Source organism: Cyanistes caeruleus, chromosome Z (assembly GCF_971803275.1).
Source record: "Cyanistes caeruleus chromosome Z, bCyaCae1.hap1.1, whole genome shotgun sequence".
NCBI lineage: Eukaryota > Metazoa > Chordata > Aves > Passeriformes > Paridae > Cyanistes > Cyanistes caeruleus.
In genome coordinates this window covers 59,045,395-59,062,985 of record NC_141732.1, presented here as the reverse complement: position 1 = coordinate 59,062,985, position 17,591 = coordinate 59,045,395, and the positions used below count along the sequence as shown (strand labels likewise).

At 41.6% G+C, this 17,591-nt stretch overlaps 2 protein-coding genes across 4 annotated transcripts in view; one reads left to right on the top strand and one right to left on the bottom strand.

Annotated features, from left to right (window-relative positions):
• Positions 1-6,823, top strand: part of SERINC5 (serine incorporator 5) — a 50,852-nt gene extending 44,029 nt beyond the window's left edge. For both annotated transcript variants that reach the window (XM_023944564.2, XM_086869329.1), the window contains exon 12: positions 209-6,823. In XM_023944564.2, coding sequence (XP_023800332.1) covers positions 209-356 — 148 coding nt within the window. In that variant the 3' untranslated portion in view covers positions 357-6,823. The remainder of the gene's footprint in view (positions 1-208) is intronic.
• Positions 6,824-10,229: 3,406 nt separating this feature from the next.
• Positions 10,230-17,591, bottom strand: part of THBS4 (thrombospondin 4) — a 47,491-nt gene continuing 40,129 nt past the window's right edge. For both annotated transcript variants that reach the window (XM_023944563.2, XM_086869328.1), the window contains exons 18-22: positions 17,178-17,226; positions 16,882-17,078; positions 16,206-16,378; positions 13,885-14,024; positions 10,230-10,459 (exon numbers count right to left, since the gene is read on the bottom strand). In XM_023944563.2, the coding sequence (XP_023800331.2) occupies positions 10,398-10,459; positions 13,885-14,024; positions 16,206-16,378; positions 16,882-17,078; positions 17,178-17,226 (621 nt within the window). In that variant the 3' untranslated portion in view covers positions 10,230-10,397. The remainder of the gene's footprint in view (positions 10,460-13,884; positions 14,025-16,205; positions 16,379-16,881; positions 17,079-17,177; positions 17,227-17,591) is intronic.

Sequence of the window (17,591 nt, the reverse complement as noted above, 5' to 3'; positions counted from 1 at the left end):
TTGAGAGGGAAGATGTGTATGGGGAGTTCTGCTATTTGGGTGTTTCCTATCCTTATGGTAGAAGTTTAAAGAGACATTTCAAGTCTTTCTTGTGCATTCTTGAGCAAGATCTTCTTCTATAAAGGGCTGCTCTCCTTTGATTCCTCTATGGGTTAGCCTAGTTAAAGTCTTTTGTGTCATTCCTTTTTTTTTTTTTTTCCCTTAACAGTTATGAAAGTGCTCAGATTGAAAAATTCTTCACTGGAACCTGGTCTATCTTCTGGATTAAGATGGTCTCCTGTTGGTTTTGTGTCTTTCTGTACTTATGGACTCTTATTGCTCCACTCTGTTGCTCAACCAGAGAGTTCTTAGTGTGAGCAGTCAAAAGGTCATTTTAAGTTTTTCTCTTTTTTTTTTTCTTTTTTATTTGTAATGAGGAAACTCCTATTACCCAATTACCATAATGTACCAGTTACTACCTTTTTAGTCAGACTAAACACGATTGAAGACTTTTTTTACCATTTTTTATTATGAACAAGCATTGCCTAAGGGAACGAATCTGTTTTGAAACTTTACAATGCTTACGTGTGGTGTGTAGAAAACACAGTTGTTGCATAAACTGGAATAAGTGAAATACTCTTCAAATAACTGACAATCCTTCTCTGGCTTCATTGACAACAAAAGAAAAACTCATGGTGCAGATACCTTCTTACTTTCCATGAATGTTTGGTATCTTTCAGCAAATATGCTTTCATTCTTTTTTTATACTCTTTTATTAACTGCTTCTTTTACAGTTTGCAGTGATGATTTGGACTGCTGTTTTGTACAGCATATAATTCTTGTAAGTAGTATCCAGATTTTTTTTTTACCAGAAACATATCTAAATACTTCTGTAGAAATAAGAGAATATATAAAATTTGGCTGCCAAAGCATCTACTAAAAATTGTTTATCTAAGTATTAAATATATTAAGTTATTTTATACCTAGATTGAGAAAGGAATTTACCAATGATAGTAAAGTATTTATTCTATTATTACTTTAAAGGCACCTGGATATTTTATGCAATTCAGATTTAGCCCAGTTAATAACTGAAGGGGAATTCTGCACACAAATTGTCAAACTGAATTTTGTCTAGTTTTTCTTTGCCAGGTCACTCAAAAGTTGAGTGTACTGCATGGGGATGTAAGATAAGGTACATTCTTTATTCACATTGTGTACTGTTGAGAAAATGATAGTTAAGGGAGCACTGCCAGTTGCTGTTAAATTTAAAAGTGGGGTGCTCATTTGCTTTTCTGCCCTGCTGTTTCAGCTTGTCTTTAAAGGTCTCCCAGGTCTTCAGTTGTGTTTCCATGACTAGTTTTATAATATTTTAGATGCATTGATGGACAGAAAAGGACTACAGTGTGTCATCATCTTTTCTGCTTGTGTGTTGATTGGAAAGTATTTTTTCTAACTGCTATATTTTTATACTCCTTTGTTGATATTAGTTTTGCTGTTGTGATGGGACTTAGCCAACCAATATATTCATTGAAACAGAAATTCTTTCGTAGAATTCCTGTTCCAAGCACTAGAGTGAGCAGTCAGAAAAGCAAAACCTGAAGACACATATATAACAAATATAAGAAGCAGCTGCCTTAGTACAAATGACTTGATGATATTAAACACCTCTTTTTTATTAATTTAAGCAGATGATTTGGTGGTAAAACAACAGCTCAAATGCCCTAAATGCTGAAAAAGGTTGAACCCCCACCGTTATTTACATTCTGGTGGGATGAATTTATGATTTGAGCTAGTTCTGGTGGTTTTTATCTTCTCTTTCTTGACATGTATATTCACATACATGTATAGTGTAAAATATCAACCAATTTAGCAGCTCTTTTTTTTAAAAAAAATATGATTGAGCCTTAAATCTTCATCCACTGCTTTCTGCAAATCGAAGAAAAGCACAACATGGAGGCCAATGGGTTGGCAAAAGATTTGCATGCCTTAGTTTTTTTGTTGTAGTAGTTAATGGTTAATGCCCACCTGGTGAGTAATCTTAACATATTGGATCTTGATTCTGGTCTTGTTTTCATTACCATTTTTAGTTGCCTTGTTGTTACGGTATCCCAGGGCTTCTGTCCTGTTTGGAGCTTTCTAGGGATGTGATCTACTCCACCCTGTTCACTCTTACCTGCAACAAAATCTTCACATCTGCAGTCCTACTTATGCCACCTTTCCCAGTGATTAGAGCGTCAAAATACGTGTCCTGAGATGTGAAGGAAGGAGGAGTCTGTCCAGCAGCGACCAGCTTGGTGTTCTTGTATGCACCAAGAGTTAAAAATAGCAGTTGAAGCTGGGTTTTGACACTGAATCAGAAAAGCAACAAATAGTTCTGGACAGGGAGGCAGGTTTTTCTCTTTTCCTTTGCTTCTGCTAGGAGGTTCTGATTCTGCCAAGAGCTCTGCTAGCATGGGGACCTGTCAGAACATTCCTGCCTGCATTTAGAGTCTTGCTACACAGATACTTCTGCAGCTGAAAAAGGCCTTTATTAATGCTTTTTCAATCCAGAAGCATTTATCTGCCCAGTCTCTAAGATAAGAGCCTGTGGGCTGTGCAGTGATTAACAGATGCCCTGCCTAAGTCACAGCAGCAATTCTGACGGTTTTGATCCAATGCTGTGGCTGTGTGCTGCAACTGAAATAGTCCAGGCTCATGCCTTGCCTGATCCTAAAAGGCATGCAAGATTGGCCTTCTAGTGCCATATGTGAAATGAGAAACCAAGTTGGGTTTTTTTGTTTCTTTGTTGAGTTTTTGTTTGTTTATTTGATTTTTCCCTAAATTAGCCTTTTTTTTTGTAACAGAACCATCAGAGAAAGGAGAAAGAAATCCTTCACGGAGGAGGGCATGCACTATGTCATTATAAGGCAGGGAACGGTTCCTGTTGTCTGGTTCTGATAGCAGGCATCCCTGTCACAAATGTCAGTGATCTTCATACCGATCTTGGTCCTTGGATGTTCTTGTTTACAGAAATACTTATTTTATGTAGTATTTGCATTAGGGCTTCACACACCTCCTTGTGCTCTTTTTTTTACAGTTTGTGTTTAGGGAAATAGGTTTTGCACAGAGGAAACAAGGCTGTAAAAAGAAAGTGCACAGTGAGGCATAAGTCTGTTCTTCTTACACAGCATGCACCTCACTGAGCTGCTACGCCATCCTTAACTACCAACTATTGACCTTAGGTGTCTAGATCTGCAGGTATAAGCTGAGTGGGAATAGGGCAGTGCCTGTTTACACAAAATTGTCTTCTTTGAGCAAATGTTTGGGGGAAAACCCCACAAAATAAATAACTTTGAGGGCCTGTATTGTGTCCATGGTGCCCCAGATCCAGCTGTGGACTTCCAGGCCTTTCTAAGGAATTGGTAACTAGTAGCACTTGGGTGTGCAAAGACTCTAGTTCCTCACCAAGACAAGTCTTCCTGCTGGCCAGGCAAATGTTACAGCCTTAGTGTTTGCTGTAAAATCTGTACTGTGAACTTCCAGTGCAACTACATAACAAAATCCTCGGCTCGGGTCAAGGAATCAAATTCCCAGCCCATAGATTCCAAACAGTTCATGCAAATGGGCTTTTAAAAAAAAAACAAAACTTTTAAGAAGTGCCTTTATACCTACACTGCTGTGATAATTATTAATTCAGGTGGCACTAGAACTGGAAAACCTGGACTGAGCCTGTGACTGGGTGATGCTGCCTTGTACGTTACACCGGTGTACAAGGCACAGTTAGACCCGGGGTGCACGTGGAAGACCAAACAATCTGTGCTTGACAAACCTTTGGGGATAAGACTGCTTCAGGTTTTACTGTGCAGTGGAAAATTAAGCGGGAAAACTCACAAGTAGCCTGATGCTTTTGTAAATAAGTGATTAATTTTACATTTAAGCTGTAAACAGTTAACTTTCTCTCCCCATACCTGGAAGTGCAGGTGACTGTCTGCTGAGGCAGTTCACAGCACGGTGTCTATCCTGCCTTGTACCATGATTGTTCATTGAATTTGTTCCCAGATGTAAACATTGCAACACTTTGGCTCCTAGTGGTTTTGGGCTGTGTGAAGTAAGGAAGCTTGCAAAGACAGCAAGACCAGAGAACATGTCCTGTACTAAATTTGCTCTGTTTAAATTTGATGAACTAATGGTATCTTTAATTGACTCTTGGAGGAGCAGACAGTATTGAAGAAGTCCTGCTGTGAAGGTGAAACAATTTTATTGGCTTTTTTATACTTTTTCGTATTTGCCATCATAAAGATTATTTGGGACTTCACTGCTGCACTGTCATCTGAGATTGGAACAATTTTACTTTTCCACATGAAGGCAACCAAGAGCCACAGTCATGACTGGTTCTTGTTTGGGGTAAAATAAGTGGGACAGACTCGGAGAGCAAGTGTCTGAATCAAGTAACTGGACTAACAAATGAGATGATAAAACTTTACTTAGGGATGTGTGGAAAGCAGATGGGTGTGTTTGTTTGCTGTTTGCCACATAGTTCCTTTAAGTGTGCAGGCAGCCCTTGCAGCTGGATGCCAAGTAAGGAGCTCCACTGCAATTGCACATCAAAGGTATTGCGTGTTTGTGATACTCAGAGCTTTCTTCTTCAAGCATTTCTATGAGGTTCAAACACCTTGTACATGCCCAGCTAATGTGGTAAATCCTGTTTGGGCTGGGCTGCTTTCCTCTGAAATGCAGAATTTAGTGTTGCTTATATGTGCAGAGTCCAGAGAGAGGGTTTGTCCCCTCGCAGAATCATAAACACTGCATGTCTATTTATTTATTTATTTTGTGTTTTAGCACCTTTTTACAAGTCTATAAGTGCTTTGAGATTATAAATTATGCATGTGTAATTGCTTTGACAGCTACTTCTGCAGCCATTTCTGGGCTAGAACATTGCTATTAATGAAGCAACCCTTGCACTTGTGAAAAAGCTGGTTTTTAACAGTTCTTTGGCTTTGAATGATAGCATCAGGAAAATTTGGGTACTTGGGATAGTGCTGCTTGAACTTTGGCTAACAGTCCACAGTATCTTGGGCATCTCTGAGAAGATCAGCAACAAAGTAACCCATTGACTGTTTTTAAACTGCGCTGTAAAGATTTTATGAACTGCTAGGCATTTCTCCTAAGCTGATGAAGCAAAATACCACAAGACCCTGCCTTTGTGGCTGGATGAGCTGAGATTATCCACAGATAAAATTTTGCTCATTTTCCTTCTGGGCTTTAGAAGCAATGTCTTTTGCTTGGAGACTGTATCTCCTCATTTTATTTGCCTTTTTCTCCTTGGATATGTTTTTTAAAGGCAATGTAAACCTCCTTCATTCCCAGACAACTTGCTGCCTGTCAAATGGGATGTTTTTGGTGCTAGAAACTAGCAAAGACCTCTTTGCCAAGTCTTACCGATCCTTTGCTTTCCATAGCAGGACAACCTGCAGCATTGAAGCAGAGTCAAAGATCATAGCTTATTACATGGATCAGTTTTCTTCTGTGAAAACTGCTTCTTTGTTTTCTGAAGTGGCCTACGAGTTCTTGTGGGAGGGAAACACACAATGAACACCATGAGATTTTACTCGTGTTTTCAGTTTTGTAACCAGTAGTTAGAATTCAGTGTTTCGCATGACTGTACAAATGAATGCCAGGAGTCAAGTGCTTAGAAAGCTGTAGCTTTTTTTTTACTCAGAACAGGATACGTAGCTTGGGAACTGGTATGTCTGTGCATTTTTTACATCCTCATGGTAGTGTTCAAGTGCCCCAGGATGGGGTTGTAGACATATTGTGCAGAGTTTGAAGCAGCAGCTTTGAGAGACTGGCACGACGACTGCTTTCTAATGCTCAAGGGGATTCTGTAAGTCTTGTTGAGGGGTTTTTATCGAATCTGGATTTGCTTCTTTCCACACCTGTTCAAAAATGTTGTTTTTAAAAAGTTAGAATTTATTTCAGATGTAAGCCACGTTGGCTTCCCCACTGCTTGCCAGTCTCTGAGAGTTCCCAGAGCATAGCGTACAGGCATTTCCACAGACTTGTTCAGAGCCACATTCATCAGCTTTGAAACCACTCCAGCAGCCTAAAGTTTCCAGGGCTAAAGTCACCAGAGCTGCAGGGTGCAGCATTGCAGCCATGCTTTTTGCCAAAGAAGCCTCAGCGTGAAGCCAAGAAGAAAGTGCGAAGCCAAGAATTTTGGAAAGCTATGGGGAAATAATGGATCATTGGACATACCATAGCTTTAGTTTTCCTCTTACTGATACAAGTCCAGGTGCTTAGGTGTCCTTTGGACATCCACGCAGACTTAAAGTGCAGAGAATTAGCTTCCAGATAAAACCATTCTACTTGTAATATACAAGCTGAGAAAAGATTTACTAGGAACATATGGTTTCAGTGTCTGCTTTTTGTTCACCACTGATGCATGATGTTCAGTCTCATATATGCCATGTTCAAAAACTGGATGCAAAACAGTCAAAATATAAACACATTATCTTAATGGTGAGGGGATTTTAATTAGTCTTTTTCAAGGTTCTTAATATCTCAAGGGAACTTTTTGGTGTGAATGTGTGGTTTTATTTTATTAAGCTGTAGCCCAGTGAAGTGGAAGTTTGCTAGTTTATTTAACTTTTTTGCAAGTGTTGTGGTCTTTAGTAACTGTAACAGTTTGACTTTTAAGGATTGGTAAGATTCCAGAATTGTAAGATCTTACTTATAAAATAGTCAACAGCTTTGCCTTTTTAGCATGTTACTGGTTTTTATGGACACTTCCTTTTGTATATTGAGCGAATGTATTGTTATAGATTTAATGTTTAATGGACCAATAAAATTTTTCTTACATTTGAAATGAATTGTTGTGATACATTTAAGTTACAAAGTCAGTTTATTCTAGAAGAAACTTAAAAAATAATCCAGATATATGAGCTGTGCAGTTACCGAGCCAGTAAATTGGTCGATCTTTCTTTTTTCCCCACTATATTTCAGTGTTAACAAAAAATGCTGTTCCGTGGAATATTAGAGGCCTTCAGTGTCCATGTTGTTTTTGTATTTCTCTGGTGTGTGATACTGGATGATGGCAGATTGCAAAGGTTTGTCTGTGGCATCTGTTCTGTGTAATCCAGCTTCCCGAGATGTGTAAGGTATCCTGGCGGTGCAAACAAAATATTTTCAAGGCTGATGGAAGCATTGTGCAGCTGTTTTGAGACGCAGATTTCTGATTTTTTTTTATTTTTTTTTTTTCCCCCTCACTTGCCCAGATGGTGGGGTGGGCAGCTGTTGAATTTGACATGCTGAGATCCACACCAGGGAAGGTGGTTTGTCTTCGCGGGTGGTGGTTCTCACTGGTCGTGTCCTGTTTCGGTGTGTGCCAGCTGCAGGCTGCCTCCTGCTACTGCTGGCACCCATGCCAGAGAGCTGACCACACCCACAACAGTGTGGCTCTGAGAAACTGCTTACTAAGCTTCCAGTGGTAGCTGCGATTCCCTGTGCAGCTCCTGGTGGGTGAGAGAGCTCTGCATGGAGCTGGGAGGGTGTGTGTTTGGACCTAGGAGCAAGGCAGAGACAGGTTTCTGAAGCAGTCAAGTGCCTGTGCTCCACAGCCTCCCGCCAGTCTGCCCACCACTGCCCTCACCCATCACTGCAGCATCCTGGCAGGATATTCCCTCCTTGCGATTCCAACCAGATGGTCTTCAGGGAACAGAAGCACTTGAAGTGTGTTTGCCATGGTGTTTGCAGCACACAGGAAAGAGTTAACCTTTTTTGAGAGGGTGGATCCTGGTGCAGGACTCTGAACTCTGAAGTAGTTACAGCTGCTGCTCCAGTCCAGCTGAGCACGGTCCTGCTGTGCAGGCGGTGGGGTCAAGAGTGAGCTACATACTCAGTTTTGAAGATGTGGGATTGCAGTGTCTTCACTTGCCAGAGGCCACACGTGGAGCTATGTCTGCATTGCACAATAGTCCAGAAAGGGGTTGTGGTGCTAGAGAAGCTTTTTAAAATGCTTTTAAACAAGGACTGCACAATCACTGATGAGAATGTGAGAGGCAGAGGGTTTCCCAAGCCCAGACTGGGATCTTTGTGGGACAAATGTTTGCTACAGCTGGCTTCACTCTTGAGCTTATAGGCTGCCCAGCAGCTGGTGTATCAATAGACACAGCAAGCTCCAGCACCCCATCATAAAGTACCAACAGCTCTTTCTGAAATGAAAGTTCTGGCTGTCTGACTTGTAACTTTTATCTGTGGCTGTCAGCACTGGAAACCAGTAGGTTTTCTCTCAGGGGAGGTTAGAGCCTCACAGTTTCACACTGTTGCCTTTGGCAGCAGCACGAGAACCAGAGCCTGTATCTCACCTTCCAGCTTCCAGTGGCCATGTACTGGAAGAGAGCCTGGAAGAGGCAAGCTCCATGGTGATAAGCCATCTGATAAAGGCAAAGGGCCAGGCTGCTCCCTCCCAGCCACTGTAGCAGGAGAGGCTCTGGCTGCAGACAGGGGGGCTGAGCAGAGCTTTGGAGCCTGGCAAGGATTTGCAGGTCAAGTACAGTGATGTTTCATTATGGGGCTATAGTGTGCTGCAGACAGGTCAGGGTGAGCCAGGCCTGTTGCATCCACCGTGAGGAGACCACTTGTGCAAAATGTGAGCACTGCAGGCCCCATGTGTTCTGCAGAGGTGGTATGGGTGAGTGTAGTGACTGACTTCTCCTCAGGCTGTGCCCAGACCATTCAGAGAGGATTTCTCCCTGGAGAAGGGGGTTCTTCTGGTGAAATGCAAATGTATCATAAGGAAGATGTAAATTTGTTTTACAGTGTGTGTTCTCCTTCATAAATGAACAATACTGTAGTTACAGCCCATGCTCAGCTAGAAAAACACATTTTTTGTCATCTATTAAGCATAATTTGACAATGCCCTCTGTGTTGCTTCGAAGAAAATAGCCTTTCAGTCCTCAGGCATCTGGTGAGTGGTTGGGTTTAGTGATGCCAAGGGGAAAGGAGGACTGAAACTGGAGGACCTTTCATCATGAAGCACTGAACCAAAAGAATGCTTCTGCATCATGCTTTTTGTCGTGGGACTCTGGGATCCTTGTGGGACAGCTCCTAGGGCCATCCTGCTTCCAGAAACGTTTTGCAATTATGGAGGAGCCCATGGGAAAATTCTGCAAGTAGTCAAAGCCTCTGATAGCTTGTTATATCCTTAGGAGTATTTTTATTGTACTGAGAACAAGAAATTTTTTTTGTCGTTTGATGCTTTCACCTGATAATTTAACTCAGCATTTTCCCTGTATCCTTGTGCTGGGAAAGAGCTAGGACTGTTCATTTTCCCAAGGTTACTTCTGATTTTAAAACTCATTGTATTCCCTCCCTATCTGTTTCTTCCTTCCTCCTCCCTCCACGCAGAAGTGCCATTTCTAACTGTCCTTTCTAAAGTCACTATCCTACAGTTATTTTAAAAGTATATAGTTATTTTTAAAGTAACTATCCTATCTATTCAAAAGTCCTTGAAGCTTGTCCTCTCTCACTTCCTAGCTCTGTTTTGAAAGAGAATGTAGTAAAATTACACACTGTATTAGCACCTTTCTGCACTTCAAATTAGAGTGCATTTTGATACAGTTTCTCTTGGCTTTCTGTTTTTAGTCCCTTCCTAATGGTAACTAATGCTTAATGCAATGTTTTGGGGTCTTAGTTTGGTGGCTTCTTTGCATAATATTGTAGTACCTGCCTAGAGAGCTCGGCTCTGGCAACAGGTCAAAGCCTGGCTTTGTGTATATGAAAGTTAGGATAGTTTTATCTAGGTGATTCTGAATTTATTATCTCTGTAGATATTTTTGTTTGTTTGTTTTAGTTGCATACAAGTCTTAAGATGTGACTACAATGCTCTGCTGTCAGCTTTTTTGCTTTTCCAGGATGTGATGGTGTTCCTCACAGTTTTAGAGTGGGAGATCTAATACATTGCTTAGAGGAGGTCTGCCAAAGGTAACAGTCTCCAAAGGCCTTAAAATTTCCTAATGGAGACACAACCTATTCCTAGGAGGACAGGAAAGGACTTGGCTCAGCCAGACAGCTCCAAACCACTTCATTACCAGCTGCACCCTGCTGTTTACAGCGCATTCAAGGTAGAGAAAGTTTCACTTTCTTCCCCACCCTGTTTAATACTGAATCCAAAAAGGCAGTAGATTCGAACTTTTCTTTTAAGCAAGCTGTCACTCCATTTACATGTTGCTCTCTAGATTTTAGGGCAAATTTGAAAAGAAGTGAAGCCCAAGTCTATTTTGTCTCCTTTTTATTTTCACTTTTATACAAAAAAAAAGTCTGACATAGTCACATCAATGAGAACAAAGCTGCGGTGTGCACTCTGACAACAAAAATAATATAAGGATTTAAAATATATTGTTTTACTGTTTGCAATAGCAATGTTAGTTTGCTTTTACTTCTTAAATATCCCCAACACCAAATTGCTGCGCTTGAAATTCTTGAAAGTCCTCTGGGATGGTGTCTGAAAACAGGAAAATATGAAGAAGTTTAGTCTCTTCTGAAAAAATTAAGGAGCACTTATCCACCACCTACTGTCTTTTCAGCTAACAAGGAGTGTTTTCAGTTTTAGCTGGATACCACAGAAAAACACAAAGAGGCTAACAAGACATTGAGTGCTACAGTGCCAACCCAACAAAGAAGTACTATCAATCTTCAAATTACATATCTCTGAAAACTTCGTGGCTAGCACTCTTTAAATTTTTATCAATAAACACTGACCAGTGTGATAGATTGGCATTTAAGGAAAAAAGTAGGAAACAGCTAAAGAAGTTAAGGCTGCTGGGAGTTTTTTCTCCTGGCCAATAACTGGTCATTTCTGAGAATTGACAGTAGTTTTGACCATTGAAAAGTGAGATCAACCTGTGAACACCACCCTTTAAAACCTAAGCCTGGGAATTTCTCTCTCTCTTTAGTTTCTGGCTGTTGAATAGGTAACAGGGCTGTGGTTCAGCCTCTCCCCCCACCAGGCCAGACAAGGCCACGGGGGGAGCGGGGCTGACTGGAGTTCTGCAGTTCCCAGGGAGGATGGAGACTGTGAAGAGTCAGGAGCCCCTTCCTGGAGGGCTCGCTGAGCCTTGTACCAGTGGGGCTACCGGGCCAGGCTGGTCCCTGGCTCAGCTGCAGATTTTCTGTCGCGGCTGAGTTTCACCAGAGATTGCCAAGTAAGGAGAGAGAAGGCCATTGACCTGCAGCGTGCTGAGACAGTGACCACACTCTCCAGAGCAGCCACCGAAAATCTTCCATTGCAGACAGTTCCAGCTGCTGCCCTGGCAAAGATCACAGGACCATCCACAAGGCCTGGGCAAGAGTTTAACCCTTTCACTACCCAGATGAGGCTTGCAGATTAATCCTTTTTCCAGAGAGAGGGGAAGAGAGAGTGATCAACATGTAAAGAGACAACATAAACTATCAGAAACAGTGACGAAAGGAACTGAGCCTCAGATGGGAAGAGAATAAGAAGATGCACTAAAAATCTGAAATATTCTTTTGTTAAAAGCATGGAGATGGACAATAATGTTCTGAAAAAACTCCCTTAATTCATGAGAGTATTTTGGGGGGGAATGGAATATTTCAAAGTGTGGATCTAAGCAAAGGTAATTCATTGATAGAGCTGAGCAAATGATGAAAGAGTTGTGATCCTGTGAGATGCTGGAACAGAAAAGGAGAAGGGAGAGTTGATGAAGACTTGTAGCCCTTAAGAGACAAAGAGAAAACATCTGTTTCCAGAGATGATCACAGAGACAGATGAAGAGAACTTTTGCCTTTGAATAACTCATCCTTAAAATGACACCCCTTGAATCATGGCCCATAAACACACCTCAGAGTAGTGGGAAATGGGAGGAAAGAACTGATGGCAGAGTTTTCCAGGTGGCTGGCATCAGAGAAATAGAAAGCCATGAGAAAATGGTTTTCTTGTGAAAAACTCTCCACAGACTGACAAAAGAGAACTTTCTCTCTACACAGACTGATGAAAAGCTACTATATAGTTGGGACTATTTTAAACATCAGGTTTTGTCTATGCTGTCAGTTGGACAAGGGAATGGTTGGGTGGTGGGTGGGGAAAAAGGGTTTCTAGAGGTTTTATTCTGGTTTCTTATCCTTGTATTTTTGTTAATAAACTTTGTTTATGGCTTTTAAGTTTTAAGCCTGTGTTGCCCTTCTCCTAATCCATATCTCACAGCAAGAAATGAGTAAATTTTTCTAGTAATTTTTTAGCTAGTGCTTTAAAACCACGACAACCAGAAAGGCAAGAGAAGTGCTTGTCTTGCTCTGCAAGTCAGACACATTTGCAGCATCAGCATCTCAATTTCTCTTGTATTCTAATTCAACTTCCTTGTGATCATTTCCCAGGCCACAAAAAGGGACAAAAAGCACTAACCCCAGGACCAATAGCAACTGGCATAAAGACTTGAGACTTGGAAGAGGGAGCTGGAGATGGATCAATGTCATAAGAGCAGCTCCAGTTCTGTTTGAAGCGTTATTTGCAGTCTGCCAGATCCCAGAACATTTTATCTAGAAAGCCACAGACATAACATAGAGTTAAAGCTGTGGCCGGCAGTGGAGCCACAGCAACAAAGCTGCATGACCTCAAGTTGACTCTGATTATTTCCACCCTGATGCAGGAGAGGTAGATCTAAGTGCAAAAAAAGGATGTGTCTAAACACATACATGTAGAAAAAGGGGTAAGTCCTTTGCTTTTTGTTGAACACTTTTAAAAGGCTTGACATTTCTTTCAGGCTTTTTCTGCATAATTTAGGAACTTCTCTGACATGAAAACAGATACTGTGGGACTTCAGAGTCTTTTTGAGTGGGTTTCATTAACTTCATGTAGTTCCTGCAGCAATGCCACTTGCCTGCTCACTACCATGTAAGTGTGACTTAGTGGCAGCTTTGATACATACTTTCTGGGAAACCACAATATTGTTGAAAATACTTAACCAATTAATTTTTATTTGTAAGCACTACTGTCTAGAAGTTCCCTGTTTAACTGTGACCTCCAAGAGCCAGCCTCAGTGTACTAAGTGTCCAAGTCCATCAGCGTAACATGCCACAGAGTGGCCATGTCCCCTACAGTCCTGGACTGGGCTTCTCAGATCCGCAGAAAGCAGACAAGGAAACTATTCCAACTTGGCTGTACCTTATTTTTCAAAGGCTGGATATGGATGCTGAGAGGACAGGCAGCACCTTCAGCCCCAGTTCACGTTACCTGAACTGCTGCTGGGACAGAAATACCCTGAAATGATCAGCTTATGTGTGAGTGACTAAAGTTTGAGTTATTTTATATAGTGGATGATCAGGGCTAAGCTAAAAGGCTCTTTCCCCAAGAGTAGTAAGCCAGCACGCTCCCACATCAGAAGCATTCCCACATCGGAGGAAATGCATCTTATGATCTTGTCCCCCGCCCCACAGGACCAGCCAGCAAGTACACAAGTGACAGTGATGCCTGATGCCTAAGCTCACTGACTCTCCAGGTGTATTTCACCTTGTTTTCAAAGCTCAAGGCATCTACATACATGTTGGCATCAGTGTATTTACTGTGTGTGCACAGCTCTCACAGTCAGTTGGTTTTATATAACATTCCTAATTCCCTGATGACAGCTATTCAGATGGCACATTCAGATGGCACATTCAGATGGCACATTCTCTGTAGCAGTGACTGCTGTGGGAGGAGCAGCTGTGAAGTGTTAGTTCCGGACTGGCTGGCTGCAGTGTGCTGCTGGTGTCAGGGGAGGCATTTCACAGCTGTGAATAACTTGTAAAGGAAGGGCAAAGGACAGAATGCTAAATGGCTTAATCCAACAGCCTTACTACTGGTTCTTCATTGTAACTAAAATGTTACTAAATGTAAACTAAATGTTAGCTAAAATGGCATAAGAGCAACATTACCATTGCAGCGATATTTCAGGTTGGACCAAATAATGTTTTCCTGAGAGAAGCAGAAAACTCCAAGCCGTCCTCCACGCATTGTGGTGTCTATAGTTACACCAGAGTCTGCCACTAGGTCAGAGCCTTCATAAAATCTTGCCCTTAATGAAAGCAAACAGAAGCTTTATTAGGTCTTCTTGAAGGCTGCAACATTCCTGAAAGTAATGTTGTTATCCATGGAGACGCTATTACTTGGACATGCTATCCCTCTCATCTAGCCAGGGAAGAAAAAGCAATTAAGGTAGCTCCTGTGTAGGCTGGGAACTGGAGCAATACTGCAAGCTGGCAAGAGCCAGACAAGGGAGGTTTTTGAGGGGTTTCTATATATCCTAAAAAAGCTTTGGAATGTTTTTTTCCTGTTGTCACTCCAGATGAGTGCTTTAGCTCTTGAATTTTCCACAGTGATAGGAGATATCACTGTGATAGGAGTGATAGGAGAACCAGACTAGGTCAGTTGAAGAAGGCTAGATGGATATTGCACAGTTTGAAGTCTGAAAGTCTGAAGTCTTTTTTTTTTTTTTTGTAATAGGAAAAGTTTCAAACAAACCATTGGGATTTTAAACTTGTCTGTGAGATTTCTTTAAAAATGTGCATATAATTAACTCCAGGAACTCTTTTGCTGATCTAGCATTTTCTTGTTAGGAAAACCCATCATCAAATTCCCAAATAGCCCTGTGAAAGCTGCACCCCACCAGCTTCTAAGTGTGTGCTCTGTATTGAGGGCTTGAGCAGGACCACATTGGAGCCAGCTGAGCTGTTTGTTGGAATCTGCCCAAATCAAGTCCTCAGCCTATGGGATACTGGGTAAATGACCTAGAGGACCAGGAGCCTTGGAGGGCCCTGTTGTGGATGAGGATACTGCTGACACATCTCTGTATACAAGAAATGAGCGAATGGTGAAAGGAATGAAAGTTCCTGTGTCTTTTCATAAAATAAGGGAAAAAAACCCCAAATCCTGTTATGCTTCTGGCTTTATTTACTGATTTACTGAGGCAATTCAGAAGTATGTGTACAATGAATAGAACTTCCTGTCTTGCAAATTTCCATGGGAGGGGCTGGCTCAAGTGACTTTTTCCTAGGCTTCCTTGAAGCCTTTAAAAACTTCGCTAGACAAGCAGTGGTCTGTGGCATCTGCCCTAACCAGACTGCAGCAAGAGTGGGCAGAGAGCTGACAGAGGCTGGCTTTAGGCCTGGATGCCTTTAGTTTTAAAGGATTCTGTGACACAGACTGTGCTACCTTTCCCAGTTACAGGGAGCATTACTTAGGCTGGCTGGGGAGACTGCAGCCATAGGAGATGTTTGCTCATGCAACAGCTTCACTAACTTCTTGGTCTAAAGGTAAGTTGCCACCCAAGATCTATTTGCTACTGCCCTGTGGCTGGGGCACAATAATTGACAATATAAATGTTTTTAATCCATTTTAGCATAAAATGGATTAAATGGATCATGCTCACTCCAATTACTACTGAAGATGATGCTCTGCACTAGAAAAGTGGAATAATTACATCATCAAGTTACTGTGTGTCAACTGCAGGGTGATGGTTTTCTTGAAGAAAAGGTGACTTACCCATATTTCTGTTCTATTATAAGGTTGAAAGACCTGATTTGATCGTGCCAGAGCAGTTAGTTTTTTGTATTTTAACATCAGCCTTGATCTACAAGCATAATTCCTGCTGATTGCTGGATGTTGCAGAATAAAATGTTTCATCCTGAATGGTGATTTTTTAATATTATTAACTTTTTTTCCCAAAAAAAAAAAAACAACCCCAAAAGAAGGATATATAACATTCATTACTAAGCTTTGACAAACTTTCTGCTATATGCTGAGTAATCTTGAATCTATCACATAAAGATAATTATTTGTTAGTTACATTCACAGCTTCTAAGTGGACAACTTTTACTCTTTTATTCCAGAATACATAAATGAACTATCCAAATTCCAAGAAAAATATTCTAAAAAATTACGAAAATTTGAAATATATTGCTTTTCAGATCAGTGGCCAGCATAGCTTGGAAAACAAGGTATTAAAGCCAGAAAAGAGCTCATCAAGGTAAGCACAGTTAAGAGACAGATGGTCTATATAAAAAGGTTTAACTTGAAATTTGTCTAGGAAAAAAGCTGCAGGCTGAATTCCAAAAGTCTAATTTGTTACAAGCCTTCATCAGTACAAAGCCTAGACATAACAGAAATTCTCAGGTTATCATCTGAATCAGGTGTTGAGAAATTACAGTTTAGGCAGACATGTATCTGTACTCACCTGATCTATCCTTCCCTCTCTTACCTGATATAACCAATCTGAGGTCTGTGCTGCAAGAACCAGCGATAGGAGACTTTGTCTTTCCACCCTACATTTCGGGGGTCCTTCCAGAGCAGTCTGACCTGATCGTTGGTGTCCCCTGTGTGCCAGAGGGAGTTGCGGAGGTGCTCACCAGGACCTGTCTTGGATTTCACAGCCTGCAAAAATAAAATTTTCCAACACTGACCACGGACAAAAGTCACTTTCAGGAGCCAAGATTTTTTTTTAGTGAGGGGCGGGTCTGCAGAAGCATACTCTCTGCTGCTAACAAGCCCCTGACTTCTGTTCTACAGCCGCAGCCACTGCCTACGTGGACAAAGCAACCAGCTGGGTACTTGGACAAAGGAAAAGGAGGCAATATGGCCAGTCAAGGTCAGAGCACAATCACTGCAGAGACTAAATGCTCCAGTGGATCAGAAAGGCAAGGTAAAGTTCCTTAAAAAACCAGTGCTATTAAAAGGGCTGTGTGGCAGCTGCCTGACTTAACCATTTTGACAGCAGCTGCCAATAGAGAACAGCAGTCAGGCAGCACAGCTGGCGTGCAGGGTAGTGGTTTGGCTTATGCATGGTGTGATCACCTAGCCCATGGCCAGCACATGCAAGATGGCACAGCCAGGCTGCAGTGAGCACTGTGTCCTTAGCTAGGAGCCACCACCAGTACCTTCAGCTGAATGCCGGGCTCTGCAACAGCTCGGAAGGGAGTTGCTTGCCAGTACGTCTGTTCCGTCTGTTTCCACATTACTACATAAAAGCTAGAGCTGTCTTGATAACCAAAAATAAAGCCAGCATAGTCGTCATCTGTCACTGTGTTGACATGAAAAGTGCCCTCAAAGTCAACGCCGTTAAAAGCCGTGTAACCTAAGAGTACACACAAGTTAAAAACAGTTCTGCAGAACACACATTCATATTCTGTGCATTTTCTGCTCTAAAACTTGAATCTCAGAAGAGACTACATACCAACAGCAAGGCCAGGATCACTGTTCATAGTCTGCACAATTTCCATCCCCTGTAAGGGTAAATTCACGGTGGTTAGCATGTGTGGCAAACTGGATTAGCTAAGCCTGACAGCCTTTTCTGGTCTTCCTCTAGCATCTCCTTCATTCCTCTCTTCTCTTTGCTCACAGCGTATCTGTGACGCTTGTAGGTCTGAACTAAAATCAGTGAGAATTGTAATCAAATACATAATCAATATTTCAGCTGCTTGTATAGCCTGAGTTGGGAATGATTTGTCAGTTTTCCTAGTGCAAAATTAGTCATACTGATATTTTGATACTTTCTTTCCCTACCACAATCTTCTGGAAATCTGAATCTGGCCAAAACTGGGGTGCAGGGAAAGAGGGAAGAGGGTTGTGGTAGGAGAGCTTTTCCTAG